The following is a 14933-nucleotide window of genomic DNA, read 5'->3' on the forward strand; positions in this document are numbered from 1 at the left end:
GTGCAGGTTTGCGAATCCAGCTGCAAGGCCAATTAAGGCCACCCAGTGAGAATTGGAGCCAGAGAAGTGAGCATAAACAGTACACCTTGGAATTGCGATTACGATGAGCGTTTATGATGAGTGTTTCAAATCGCTCTTTCTGCCTTCAAAATTGAGCTTAAACGCACCCTAACACATTCTCTACAAGTCACCGTGACTACACATGTACTTTATCACATTAGTATGAAATGTAGGAGAAATTTCTTTTCAAGAAACCTAATTACTAGTTCCTTTATTTAAAGTGCTTATTCTTAAATGGATGATTTTTAAGTCATTAAAAATGCTCTTTTGTAATATTATTGTAATAAAGAAAGATGTTTTTTATGCAGTAAAGATTTTAAATATTCTTCTCACTTAATTCTTCCTCTTTCAGTTTAAAAGTAGAGCTTCTTTCTCTTCTCCTTTTCTTAATTGTGATCAACTGTGTTTGCATATATGTCAGGAATGCATGCATCCCCCTTTCTATATCCCTCATCTCCATCTCTCTCTCTCTCTCTCTCTCTCTCCCACACTCTTTTTACTTTCTCTCTCCCACACTCTTTTTACTTACTCTTTCCCACACTCTTTTTACTTACTCTCTCCCACACTCTTTCCCACACTCTTTTTACTTACTCTCTCCCACACTCTTTTTATTTACTCTCTCCCACACTCTTTTTACTTTCTCTCTCCCACACTCTTTTTACTTACTCTCTCCCACACTCTTTTTACTTACTCTCTCCCACACTCTTTCCCACACTCTTTTTACTTTCTCTTTAACTTTCCGTCTCCCTCACCCCTTCTTATCTGTCTCTCACTAGATCTCTCTCTCTCTCTCTCTCTCTCTCTCTTCCTCTCTCTCTCTCTCTTTTCTTCCTGTTTAACCTGTAATTGTGTGATTTATTTACATTATTTATTCTCCAACATATCATTCTGCTGTTCTGCAGTTCACCACTTGCTTTACCCAGAAGACTACTACATGAAACCTTGAGAATAAAAGCATTATGCAAATATACACCTCCTTCTTCTTCTCGTTATGAATTATTCAGATATCTTTCATAACGTTGTCGTCGTATATCTGAGCCAATCTTTCATTAAGTAATTGAAAAAAAGGCTTCAGCTTATTTCAACTTGTGTACTTGAAAGAAATCTAGAACTCCTGCATCAGTCTGATAGTACGTCATCATCATCTTCAACTACTTTATAGGGATGGAGAAGATGACTTTATATGGAAGGCCTGGGAGTTTCCAGGAAATGGCTGATAGATTGTAGCTATTTCAATTTCCATTGCTTGTTGCTGTGCCAAAAGATTGCAAATAGATGCAATTTCAGTTTGATGGATTCGTAGAAAGTATTTATTCAAGGCAATATCCCACTGATTGTTTTTTTGTATGTTTTCTCTCACTCTCCTTTTTTAAATGTTCTGGGAGAAAATGATTGTTTTTTTCAAGGTTTTCTTTACATTTCTGCAGAGCTGATATTCTTTTTTTTTTTAACTCTCCAGTGCGATGACGTATTTAATAGGCGGATATTATATGTTTAGCAAATTTATGGGGGGAAATTTGATAAACTATTTCCTTTTTAATAAATAAATATTACTTTTGATCGGATAGGGTAGGATGTAAAGCAATTTCATAAAGTTTAATTGGACTTAACAACTGGATCCAAAAAAAAATAAAATCAAAGTAAATACCCCTTTTTTGTACTTTTTGCTTGCTTGCGTCTCAGAACTTGGAGATGGGGTTCAAAACTGAGTTCTGTTGCGCCGAGGTAAATATTGACATTTTGTCAACTATTCTATTGCAGGCGACAGGAGTGAAGAAATACTTTATTCTGTCTTTTGTATCATATTGTATGTATATCATGCCCTTGGGGCATACAAGCTGAAAATAAATAGAAGAAGTTTTGAGGCAGAAAAGTTTATTGCAAATCACAGTTCTGGGAATGTTCATAGCCTTCCACTCCCTCTATAGATTGTCGATGGTTCAGGAATGCTAAATTGATTGCCCAAAGTTAAGGCGAAATCAATTTTCCAGAACCGTCTCCAAAGTAATTCCCAAATATTGATTGGGGGGAGTGCATAGAGAAACAAAAGCAAAAACTAGGATTGCCATATGGTTGCTATATCATAAGTGATATGTACTCTCTGGAGACTCAAGGTCCAGATTTGATGAATTCAAGGAAAACAGATTCCACTTTGAGTGGTGTGAAATCAATTTCTTCAGTATTCTATCTGTGCCTGATTTGTAAAATTGCCTGCCATATTAGTTTTGGAGAAACTTGAAGGCCTATAAATGCATGTATTGATTTGATATGTTGTGTCTATTTCACGTCATTGCAGGTCTTTCACTAAATGACACTCCCTTGTGACTTTCAAATGTTTTCTTTCGTGTAGAACCATGACCCAATTTGTTTTCTTTATCTATTCTTTTCTTCACCCCCCCCCTCTCTCTTTCACTCTCTCTCTCTCTCTCTCTCTCTCCCCTTTTCCGCCTCTGTATGTAACTCTTCTTTACTTCTTCCACTCTTTCTTTCTCTCTCTCTTGAGGAGAACAAAACAGATATGTTATAAATAAATCAGATGTGATGAGGGAGGATAGGGGGGCTTGACATATCTTTAAGAAAATGAGCTTAAAGAAGTTTTGTTTTTAATTGCTGCAAACTACCTGAATAGTATGTCCGTTCATGTTTTTATGGATATGTACAGATATCAAGCCAACATTAATGACACATGAAATATTGCATTGCACTGTTACTGATTATATAGGCATTAACCTTGCCATAAACTTAAAGTATACATGTTTATCTCAATAGCTATGCAGTTGAAATCTAGCTTTATGTTATCAATTTTATAGAAAATGTGTGTGTTAAAAATATTATGTTTTATTGCATGTGCAGCATAGAACAGATATGCTGCAGGAAAAAACGTAAATTTGTGTTTTCTTTTTAATCATCTTTTTATATTTGCATTTTTGTGAAATGTGTTGCTTGTCTTAGTTTCGGGAACCTTTTCATTTGGAGTGCTTGCCATGTGTTCTTATTCCACAGACACACATTTTTAGGCCAGGTGTATGAAACATATAGACAGCTTGGTAAAAAGTAAGTAGATGACTTTGTGCTACATATAGTTATCAAACTCACCACCACCTCAGTCTTCTTGTTAACCCATCGTACCTCACCATTAATGTCATCATCGTAACCATCCTACCACCTCATCCGCACCCTCAAACCAGGCCTGTCTTCATCAGCTCGAGTTTGCCAAATAACCCGCTATTTTAGCTATCCCGATTGCAAATAAGCCAGTTAATTTGCGTCTTCATCAGCCCACAGTCGCAATTAGTGGGATATTTGGTCAGGAAAATATCCAGAGGAATATTGGTCTTGTTTCCAAAATGTCCCTCTATTTGGTAAACAGCGGGCTAATTTGCGCCCGTCCGAGCTAGTTTGTTATGAGCGTATCTGTCTGGTGATGACGCAATCTCGAGCTTTGGGATAATATCTTGAGTTTGAAAATAGCGGGTTATTTGGCAAACTCGAGCTGATGATGACAGGCCTACTGACTCCAGACTAAATCCAAACCGATCAATTCTTGGCTAATACTAACAGACAGGTTTACTAACGTATTCAAATTTATGAATGTTTCTTTCCTGGGACCTATGGTGACGGGGTATTCTTTTAACCTGTTATTAATGAATGAACAACAGTACTTGGAATCCAGTTTGTGCATATAGTACATGTTGCTATGTCGGGCAAGCCTCGGATAAGCTTTCAGGCTGTCAAGAACAACCTTTGTTTAACAAATATGCATAAAATTTGAATATGTTAGTAAACAGGTCCATTTGGGATAATGTAAAGTCATGATTGGTCGGATTTTGATCGTGTGACTCCGGTATCATCACTGAAAAACCGTGTCCAAACACCTATTACCTCTTTCATGTAATCTGTAAACCTGGAAACTTTCACATTAAACTTGCAATTTGTAATAGGGAGAGGGAGGTTTCTTGGAAAGAAACTAATTTCGCTAATTGCACAAATTCAGGGTTGAGTCGGTTGTGATTAAGTTATTTCGGGGCATGAGATTGTAATGACTCTAGAACACTCGCATGCTTAATTAGAAAAACAATTTGTGTGTGCAAAATTGTCTGGTTTCACAGAAATCCTATATTGGATATTAATGGGTTTTCATTTTCTGGGAGAGTAGGTTTTGTTTCCTAATGGATATCATTGAATCTATAGACTCAAGGGTAATTAGACAATATAGGCAAATAACCGTGGTTATCAAAAATTAAAAGAATGAGAAAGAAAATTGACAAACACGTACCTTAATAAGTGGGTTCAAATAGTGATTAGGATCTCTTGATTAGTGTTCATTCAAGCAAACATAATGAAATTTCTGATCCCAATTTCAAAACAATTTTTTTTTAACATCACTAATTGCTCATACCAGGGACCTGTACCATTTTAGAAGAGAAATACAGCCTTTTCACACACAGCTAAAATTCTATAAACATGACTAGTTTAAACGTGTTTCGAACGTGTTTAAACTAATCACGAGTCTTTCACACACAGAAATTTCGTTGCGATCGTTAATAGTTTCGTGATTAACTACTGCTCGTGAAATGCACAGTAGTGCCATTGCGCATTGAAGGTCATGTCATATCAATCAAAGCGCACGCTCCATCCAGTTTAAACACGTTTAAACACAAATTTCCTTTCACACACAAAATGTCAAGCTCTCTAGATACGAACTTCGTATCTGCAGCCTGCTTTTAGGGGCGTATGGATCGCGACTTCGTATCTATCCCAACATCGTATAAACGATGTTCACACTGGGAAATTTTGTCTATAAACATGTTTAAAACTGTTGAGTGATTCTAATCATCTCTAGATACGATGAATTTTAGCTGTGTGTGAAAAGGCTGATAGTCTGACTATTATAGTCTACATTTTCTAGACTCTGTATTCACTTTATTTTCTGTTAGAAGGGATGGAAAACTCATTTGGCCTGAAAGCAAGGCATCTTGGATGCATGTTCCTTTGTTCAGCATTCCTTCTATGTCATTACTGACCTAAATGTAATGTCTCTCCCGATGTCATATATTATGATAACTGTGATGTGAAGTCAGTGATAGGACTTCAAAGTCAAATTAAAGACGCAATCATATTCGTAATTAATTACGAGTTTAGAAATCATTTTGTGATCCAAAATATCAACTCACCAAGCAAATTGCCAAATAAAATCATATCCCCATGCACATTAGGGATTATAAATGCTGACCATACTATTACATTAATAATATTGAAAGCTGTTTCCAATTATATTAAAAGATAAATCCATCCATCTTTGAGAATCTAGGGAAAATCCACTACTGTTGATGTAAACCCCACCAAAAAAGTTGAAAACTCAAGTTTGATCACTTGCCTTATTCTGATGTACTGCTCTTTCCATGGCAGCAAAATCGTACCAGACATTGTGTCGTGTTATAGAGGAATAAACACACTTTCTAAAGGTTTTAAACAAAGCTATGATTATGCCATGACAAGAGAGACAATCGATCAAACTTGAGTTTCCAAACATTTTTGATGGGTATATTTCATCAGGTATAGAAGATGTAATTCAAGAATTCAAGACCAAATATTAAAATGATAAAAGCAGACATGAGGAAGAACGCTGATATTGGTTGCGTGCCTTGCATGTGCATGGTATACTGTGAAATGTATTTTAAGTTGATCAACTTCTCAAAGATTGAATTAGAATAGTTCTTCCTCTTTTTTTGGGGGGAGAATTTTATATCAAAATGAGCTGTGTGTGGTTGTAGTCGGATACATAATTTCACAATTGTTGCCTTGATCAAGTCTGCATCTAGTTTAAGGGGAAGTCCAGTGTTGCCAATTTGTGTTTCACTGATGACGACTTCAAAAATGTATAACTTTCCTATTTTTAATCGGATATTGCTCAAAATTTTACTAATTTATTTCTCTAATTTTTCTGCTTTTATTAAAACCAAATTAATATCAGGATGGACTTCTGCTTTAACACTTAATCAGAACCATTACAGGGAAAAAATTAATATTTATTTTTCGGGGGCTACTTTTCAAGCTCGCCTGCATGAATATAACATTCTGAAATTTGTTTTGCATTGAACTCTATGCAAATTTATGGGGGCTCTTTTCTGATTTTCAAGGGCTCTTTTGGGCATTTCGGGGGCTATTTCGACCCGAGCCCCCATGTATTTTTTCACTGAACCAATAGCTTTATGTTTAGAGTCTTTGGACTATCTTGACTGGTTGTTATGCATGCATGTAAATGGAGAACATGGCCCGGGAATGGATGCAACTCAAACATCATTCAACTTCATTCTTTATGATCTATTCACATTAAGCTTGCATATTCATCATCTTACCTAATCTCTTTCATTAAAAAGTACTATAATTAAGAAAGGGTTTGGATGTTGAATTTACTTTAAAGTCTGCTTTTCTCTTCTAAAAAGAAGTTATTTGTTGGTTAAGAATGATTTTCATATCGGTTAAAGTTCTTACATTGCAATACTTTTTCATTTACCTGTAACTGTTTTTGTCGGCATGACATATTTTTAAATTTCATATTTCAAACTTTTGAAATAACGTTCTCTTTAAAAGATTTCTTCACTTTCTCCTCATGCTGGATAAAACAGCTTTTTCTACCACACAAATATCTATTTGCTTTTATTTAGAAAAAATGTTTTGGACTTGCTTTGTTCAAATTGTTCCATTTATTGAATTTCATAGGATTAGAGGTGCAGGTTTTTGTAGAGGACTGCATGTTACATTTTAACAAAAATAACATCCTCTCAAAGAAAAGAAGAAATCATCATTTGTTATGCTCTTTGCATGCTTTTGGTAATACGTTGGTAAAACCTCTACCGATTTACGGTCAATATACATTGTCATTGCAGGTAATTATTGGTGCCCCTATGTGGATATTCCCTTAGTCCCCCCCCCCCCCCTCCCCACCTTATCTGACACCCTTTCAATTCTGTATATGTTTCCTTGCCTGCTCCGAATCAAAAGCTGCGTGATAAATGGTGCCCCATTAATAGCTGTTGCTTTGATGGTACTTCTGTGATAGGTTCACACCTGAAGCAATCAGACGGCAATAAAAACCATTGTAAATCATGGAGGAAGGTACTTATAAATGTCCTCGCATAGCGTTGTAATTTTTCGGCAACTGATGTTTAACTGAATATGTTATTCAATTGTAATCATTAGACTCTGATATCCCTCATATTCACTGCTAACCTCTTTTTTCTGGTCTGATTGTCATCTCTTATGAATATGTTCTGTCCTTGAGATATTTTTATCTCTTTTTTTTCCTTCCAAACCCGACGTAAAATTAATTATCCGGAGAATTATGTTGATGAATGTTCTAAATATTTTGTGATTATTTGCTGAGTGTTGGGTTTCTTTGTACTCCTGCCGCTCCCTTTATTGAAGCATGGTTTTGAATGTCTACCAGATGAATATCTTGGTAAATTGTTTGTTTACCAGAATAAATAGACTAATCTTCAGTTAGATTCAGGATGTTAACCCTTGAATCATATTAGTGAACGGCCTTCTAGCTCGCATCTGGTTGAGTGTGAAACTAGAAACGAAAGAAGTGCACCATGATACCAGAGAGACATGTATTCTCTGGTGATATCTCTTATAATGCTACCCTGCATACTCATCTTGAATGCCTGAATCTCGTAGACTACGTTCCTCGCTCTCAACGACAGGGTTTGCCTTGCTTAGCCAGTGGCGGGCCTGCGAGTTCCTGGAAGTATTTACTGACCCAAATGTAATGGGAAATGGAAAAATTCCATCATGCCCTAGCGATATATATTCTTCACCTCTTTTGTTTATATGTATTATTATTCAAACTTTAGTAAGATATCAACATTCTCAAAGGCTAACATAATGGCATAACATATTTATTTACATTACACTCTGATAATAATAATAATAAAAGGGAAAAGGAAGAAAAAACCTGTCATACATAGTAAATTAACATACCACTGCATAACACCTATACTCTTTTCACACTGGTTTTGATTAACCCCGTACTTTGCTTAGCCCTGTTCTATCCTTAACCCCAGACTATTTGGGGGGGGGGGCTTTTCACACATGCTGTTTTTAGTCCCGTACTATCGCCTTTTCTGGAATAAGAAAATTCACGCTGTTCTCACTGCAATTCGTTAGCCCCGGATATCGTGAATGTTATGATTGGACAGTGGGCTCCTTACTTTGCATCTGGCAAGCTGCGATACGCTCCATTGCGTAGTACCGGACTATTTTTTTTGTTTCTGTTCTCATTCATTTGCTTGGCACCGCAATTGCGGGGTTAGCAGGAGTTAATTAGCACCACAATTGCGGGGTTAGCCCTGTGAAAGTGGAATAGGCTTAACCCCGGACTATAGGTGAGGCTGAGACCCCCCCCCCCCCTTTTAACCCCACCTTTAGTACGGGGTTAAGCAAAATTTTGCCAGTGTGAAAACAGTATTTGAGGTTTCAAAAACCTTTGGTTTAAAACTACAACAGTCCTGTGTAAACACAGTTTCAGAATGTGAAAGAAGAGAATGGGTGATAAAAGAATTGAAGGAGCAAGATCGAGGTCCTTTAGATTGATCCCGAGATGGTTGGTTTTAGGAGGAATCCTAGAGTTCAAAGTAACGACCCACATAAGATAGTATTTCATCTCAGAAATGAAGATTGATGTTTTAATGGCCGATGGGAGTATTCCCATATGATAGGGTTTTGGAAGCTGTAAAATATAGGCTTAATGATTAGTCGTTTTAATGTTGTCTACAAGAAAAATGAATGGAAACCATTCAGAAAAGTATGTTTGGGGCATTCATGACAGATAGTTGTTTTTTTAAGCCAACCTTATAAGTTATTACCAGTAGTCAAGTTTTCATCCACTCCTGTAGACCTTCTCAAGAAAAATCTTGTATTCTGAAAAGCATGTTATCTTTCACGTTAGAGGAAAAAATGTTTGTTAATTGTCATTATGAACTGAAATTGCATGCACTACATATTATCGGTGCTTGTGTAGATGTTTCTTTTAACCGTACATGTACATACGCAGTCAGCTTTGCACATACATCAATCACTGAATTGTTCTAATTTTGGTTCGTTCTAACAACTGACATCTTTTGACTAACATACAAGATATAACAATTTTTTTCAGCACATGTCACCCTAAGCAAAGTCTTTGCACAGTTTCTAGCTGTCTACTGCCTCACTTTCACCCTTTTCATCACTCCCATACTGATGGATTTTCACGACTTCATGATCAATCATCACTTCCATAGAATGTATACAATTAAAAACACGATTTCAATTCTCACTTTTTGGCAGCTATTCATTTTATTATGCTATTTGTGTCTAATGATGTCAATAGTTGGAAATGTTGTTGACATTAGGCATAATGTTACCATCAGAGTTACATGTACATGTTTGCTTTTATTGCCAACAATTTTCTAAAATATTTTTTTATTAAGTGTTATACTAGTAAAATGAACTGAAGGTACATTTAGTGTAGTTTTGTAATAGTATTAATAAAAGCGCTGTATATTTGGCTCAATTTTCTCTTTATGAGAAAAAAAATAGAAGAATTGAGTTTAGTCTGGATATTCCAGACCCATTCTAACACACTTTCTTAGAGAGTGGATTAGGAATAAACTCTCTTTTGCCAGTCAACTTTAGACTTTCATATTTTCCCCCATTTTCCTCCGTTTTTACAAGGTGTTTGTTTTGCTATTGTATTCTTAAATATTTGTGTCTGATATTCATATATAGGCAAATTATTTTATTAGCAAGGTCATAATTTCATATATGAATATGAACAATAAAAGAGACAGCAAGAAAATAGCATAAAGGTCATAAATGTTTATCACTCAAACTTTCTTAATTTACTATTCCATTGAAAGTATATAAGAGAACATTGAAATTCAGAATTCAGAAGAAAAAAAACAGAATTAACCTCCAAATGAATGTCTTGCATTATCCTGCTATTGAACAATGGAAGGACATTTCTTATTCTACCATTTCAATCTCATCAAATATCCTGTGTTGAATTGCTTCTATGCTGACTGGTTTTTCTTTCTCGGGGAATCAATTTGAAATGGGTAGGGATGTTTAATATTGCATTTTTACTCTATAGATTTTTTTTAAAGTTCGTAAATGTAAGATAAAACCCTGGTCTGGTTTTAAGAAAATCATATCTGCTTATAATAGAACCCATTCATTAGTATATTACCTTTTCTCTATACTTGTAGGACATTCTTGCATAATTTTTTTTCTTTCTGTCTTTCTATTATTTCATTCCCTGCAGACACCATAATTCATATCAAAGCAGTAATTGATTTTCCAGGATAAAAAATCAATTTACTTTCGAAGAAATGGTACTCCTAGTTAATATTAAGGGCTATGTTTTTTGTGTGATAGATTCTTTTTTTCCTAACCATCTGTTTTCTTTCTTTCTTATTAATTTCACTTGCTGTAGACACAGTATTTAATGACAAAAAAGTGATTAGATTTACCAGAATAACAAAGTCATATTCTAAGAAATTGAGCCCCTTGTCTTTCTTGTGTTTCTTGAAGACTTTGTTTTTATAATTTGTTGGAAACCTTAAAGGGCTATGTTTTTGTATGATATATTCTTTTTTTTCATAACCATCTGTTTTCTTTCTTTCTTTCTTATTAATTTCACTCGCTGTAGACACAGTATTTAATGACAAAAAAGTGATTAGATTTACCAGAATAACAAAGTCATATTCTAAGAAATTGAACCCCTTGTCTTTCTTGTGTTTCGTGAAGACTTTGTTTTTATAATTTGTTGGATGTTCTTTCATAAGTATGTTTTTTATAATGAGTTTTTCCCCTGTTGACACAATATTTCATATCAAAGAATCAAAGGATTTCTAGGGAAATGATATATTGCTCTACGAATTAGAACCTGTTTTTGTTTCTACTGGACTATGTTTAGGTAGGATATTCTTTCTGAACCGTTTTCTCAAAATTCCCTGTAGATGTAATAATTTGTGTCAGAGATTTGTTTGCCTTATAAAGAAATGGTGTCAAAATGTAAGATTTTTTTTTTCTTCTTCAAATTATGTTTGACTATTCTGAAGTTCTAAATTATTAAGCTTAAAGATAAACTCCAGTTCTGGTTAAAAAAAAAAAAAGAAAGTTAATTCTCACAGAATCAAACGAAACTTACACTGAATGTTCAAGATTACAAATAAATGACATGTGCCAAACAATTTTGGAAGAAAACGTATACTGGCTTAGTAATGAGCATAGAAAGACAAGGAAATCAGGGTAGTACTAGCCTCGACACCATGTGTGTTGTCCCATATATAGCTTTCTGTGTACAGTGCTTGTTACTTTACCAAGACTCGGTCAAATTTATTATGATTTTGATGACTCCAGAACGTTGGAGTGCACACCAATACTTACATGCTACATGATCAACTGTTTCTGATCCTTTCCACACCTTTTCTTTCACAATGCAATCGCATTACCAGTACTAAAGTTTATCTTTAATGATTCCTCTTGGTGGTTGATTTATATCTCAATAAAGAGGGAGAAGGGCCGGATTCCAGTGATGTTATCTTGGTATCATCCAGTTACCATGACAACTGTAAAATTATTGACATAAATTTCAATAAATTTAGATGTAGATCAAAATCATTTACATAAACATAAGGGAAGCTTGGGAATATAGATTTACACAAACAGATCAAATTCAGGTGTATCAGCTATCATCTTTATCCAAACATGGAATTATTTGTTTTGTTCCCTTCTTAGAATAAATGACTTACCGTACACAATTCTTAAAGACGAGGCATTCTGCTTTAAGGTGACTCGGTAACATTGCCTCAGATTCTGAAACAAAATCCTGGATTTAGCTCATGCTGCAATGATAATTATAAACCTTGAGGTCAGTCAGGAATCCCATGACTTTTACAAGCCGATCGTCTGTCTGATTATCAAGATAATTATGATTGGAAATCGAAACCAAATTTTGCCTTTGCCTAACGGCTTTCAAAACACAACAGTCTATTGGGGAAATGAGTATGGTAAAACCGGTCACTCAGAGATTTTAACTTTTTTGAGGCACTTCTTGATCATTTTGAAGCACGATTATTTTTTTTTAGGGCTTCATCACAGACACTGGTAACATGTAGGGCCGTGCATCTCAGATTTAAAGGTAAAGACCAGTTATGGTCATGCGATTGCATTGTGAAAGAAACGTTGTGGAATCGATCAGAAAAGGTTGATCATCTAGCATCTAGCATCTGCAAGGTTCTGGAATCATCAAAATGATAAGAAATTTGGCCCATTCTTCGTAAAGTTACAAGCACTATACACAGAAAGATGTATATGGGACTACCCTATATCTCTCACAGACCATGAGAGAAACAAATTTACCAAATATATGAATTAGTAGGCGGTTTCCCGGCTAATTTTTTATTATCATGTATTAGTCAAAACATATTCTTTCACATGATTGGTAAAGAGAGCTTCCATTTCATTTTTTGAAATTGGGGCGTTTCCAATACTGGTCTTTACCTTTAACATTGTTAAACGATGCCTTTAAAGACGAGGCATTATACTTTACGTAATCATGAATTTGAATAAATTTAGAGAATGCTGTAGCAGACACCATCTGTAGCCTGATACATGCATGGTTAGTATTTATGCAAGTTTTCTCTCGTTACCCTGATGTGAAACATGATTGCAAGGCCTTCCTAGAAATCTACTCTATAGCAATTTCAATACCATATTGTAATGCAATTCAAGTCTTTGCAAATGTGGGTTGGGTGCATGCACAGTGCACTCACATCAACATTGACAACTCAAAGAGAATATTATTATAATGAATTCATGAATTCAATTATTATTAGAGAAGAAAAGGTAAGTTTGATACTTCTGAAAGAGACATGCTGCCATCTTGTGTTCAATTGTTCTCCATCACACTGCATTGTGCTCCGATTTTGAGGGTAAGATAGAAGACTATAATAAAAATGGATAATTCTCAAATAGAAATATATCTTCTGTTTGGAGCCAGAAGAGCATTAAAGGTAAAGACCAGTTTTGGAAACGCCCCAATTTCAAAAAATAAAATGGAAGCTCTTATTACCAATCATGTGAAAGAATATGTTTTGACTAATACATGATGATAACAATTTTGCCGGGAAACCGCCTACTAATTGATATATTTGGTAAATTAGTTTATCTACATGGTCTGTGAGAGGTAAACGCACGTTTTGCGCACGTTTGCGTATAGTCCCATATACATCTTTCTGTGTACAGTGCTTGTAACTTTACGAAGTCTGGGCCATATTTCTTATCATTTTGATGATTCCAGAACCTTGCAGTACACACCAATACTTACATGCTAGATGATCAACCTTTTCTGATCGATTCCACAACGTTTCTTTCACAATGCAATCGCATGACCATAACTGGTCTTTACCTTTAACACAGGGTTATAATGCCCTTCTTGCTCTGAACAGACCATGCGATCTAGCAGATCAAGAAGGATGCTATAACTATGTGTAAACATACATGGGATTGTACACCCTTATGGCTCTAAACATACAATATAAGCCCCGGCCCCGCCCCCCCCCCCCCCCCCCCACTCAGTGTTATTTAGGGTGCGCATATGCATGTTCCCTCCTTTTGAAAACACCCCATAAGTCTGGTGTGTAAAGTCTGTTTTGTGTATGTACGAGCCGGACTTTGGTGCGTGAAAAGTACCCCTTTACCGGACATTTTGGTAACACGCTTGGTATCCCTCCGTTCACGGAGTGGGGGGGCCGGGATATAAGCACATGGCAACTTGAATAATAATTGTGAGGATTTGGTCAGATAATAATGTTTGCTTCACTTTATCTTCATAACTTACACCAAGGGCTCACAGTTCCCACTAGATGAGACAAGGGCCTGAACATCAAAGAACAAAAATGGAGAAAAATAATGCTCATCTATTGATTATGTTCTCCAGAGCAATCACATTCATTCATGAAAATTAAGAGCTTTGATATCGATAATCATTTACATTCTGCCCTTGAAAAATTACTGGTTGTTATTGAAATATATGTTACATTTCGATGAAGAAGTCAGAAAGTATTGGTTGTTTTTACACTATGTAAATTATATGTTTTCGTTTTGATGAACAGCTGCTGTTTATTCAATGAGTTCATTAAAAAAATATTATATAAATAGCATTCATTATATATTATCTGATTCTCATTATGAGGGTTATATTTAGATATGAGTGGTGAACATTAAAGGCAATGCAAAGTTTTGGGAAATTTTGAAAATTGGGTGGATAGTGATTCTTTACAATTGTGATATACTTGGATGCCCCTGTGGATGTATTATAAGCACTAGAAAATTTAGCCCCTAAAACACTTCTGCTTTTGAGAAAAATTTACCAGTGCTCCCGGTAAATTTTGATAAATTTCAAATAGCGCCTACGGCCGTACTATGGTAGTTAAGACCATGAAAATCTCAGAATATGCAGTTGAAATATATAATTTCAAAATGGGAATAGCCAATCGGTTGATTTTAGTCAAGAAACATTGTTTTATAGCTAAAGTAATATATTGACCTTGAGAGGGAGCTATACAACATAGAGAGTTTATTATTTACAATTTCATAACTTTAGACTCGATTTCAACCGGGACAACGATCACTGAATATTGTAGGATCGCATATGCTTCCAATATGTTCATTTGAACCGAATTCATGACCCCATACCAAAACTTTGTATTACCTTTAATGATTAAGAAAAAGTCCAGGGAAAAAAATTTGCAATATTGAAATTATAATTTTTTCTCATGTGATACGAGAAACACAATAGCAAAGTCTTTGGGGGAAAAAAATCA

At 35.3% G+C, this 14933-nt stretch overlaps 1 protein-coding gene across 1 annotated transcript in view; it reads left to right on the forward strand.

Moving 5' to 3' along the window:
* Positions 1-3353, forward strand: part of LOC579783 (protein CLEC16A) — a 104667-nt gene extending 101314 nt beyond the window's left edge. The window contains exon 23 of the mRNA XM_030984386.1: positions 3064-3353. Within this exon, the coding sequence (XP_030840246.1) occupies positions 3064-3118 (55 nt within the window). The 3' untranslated portion in view covers positions 3119-3353. The remainder of the gene's footprint in view (positions 1-3063) is intronic.
* Positions 3354-14933: the final 11580 nt, after the last annotated feature.

Source organism: Strongylocentrotus purpuratus, unplaced genomic scaffold (assembly GCF_000002235.5).
Source record: "Strongylocentrotus purpuratus isolate Spur 01 unplaced genomic scaffold, Spur_5.0 spur5_scaffold_14, whole genome shotgun sequence".
Classification (NCBI taxonomy): domain Eukaryota; kingdom Metazoa; phylum Echinodermata; class Echinoidea; order Camarodonta; family Strongylocentrotidae; genus Strongylocentrotus; species Strongylocentrotus purpuratus.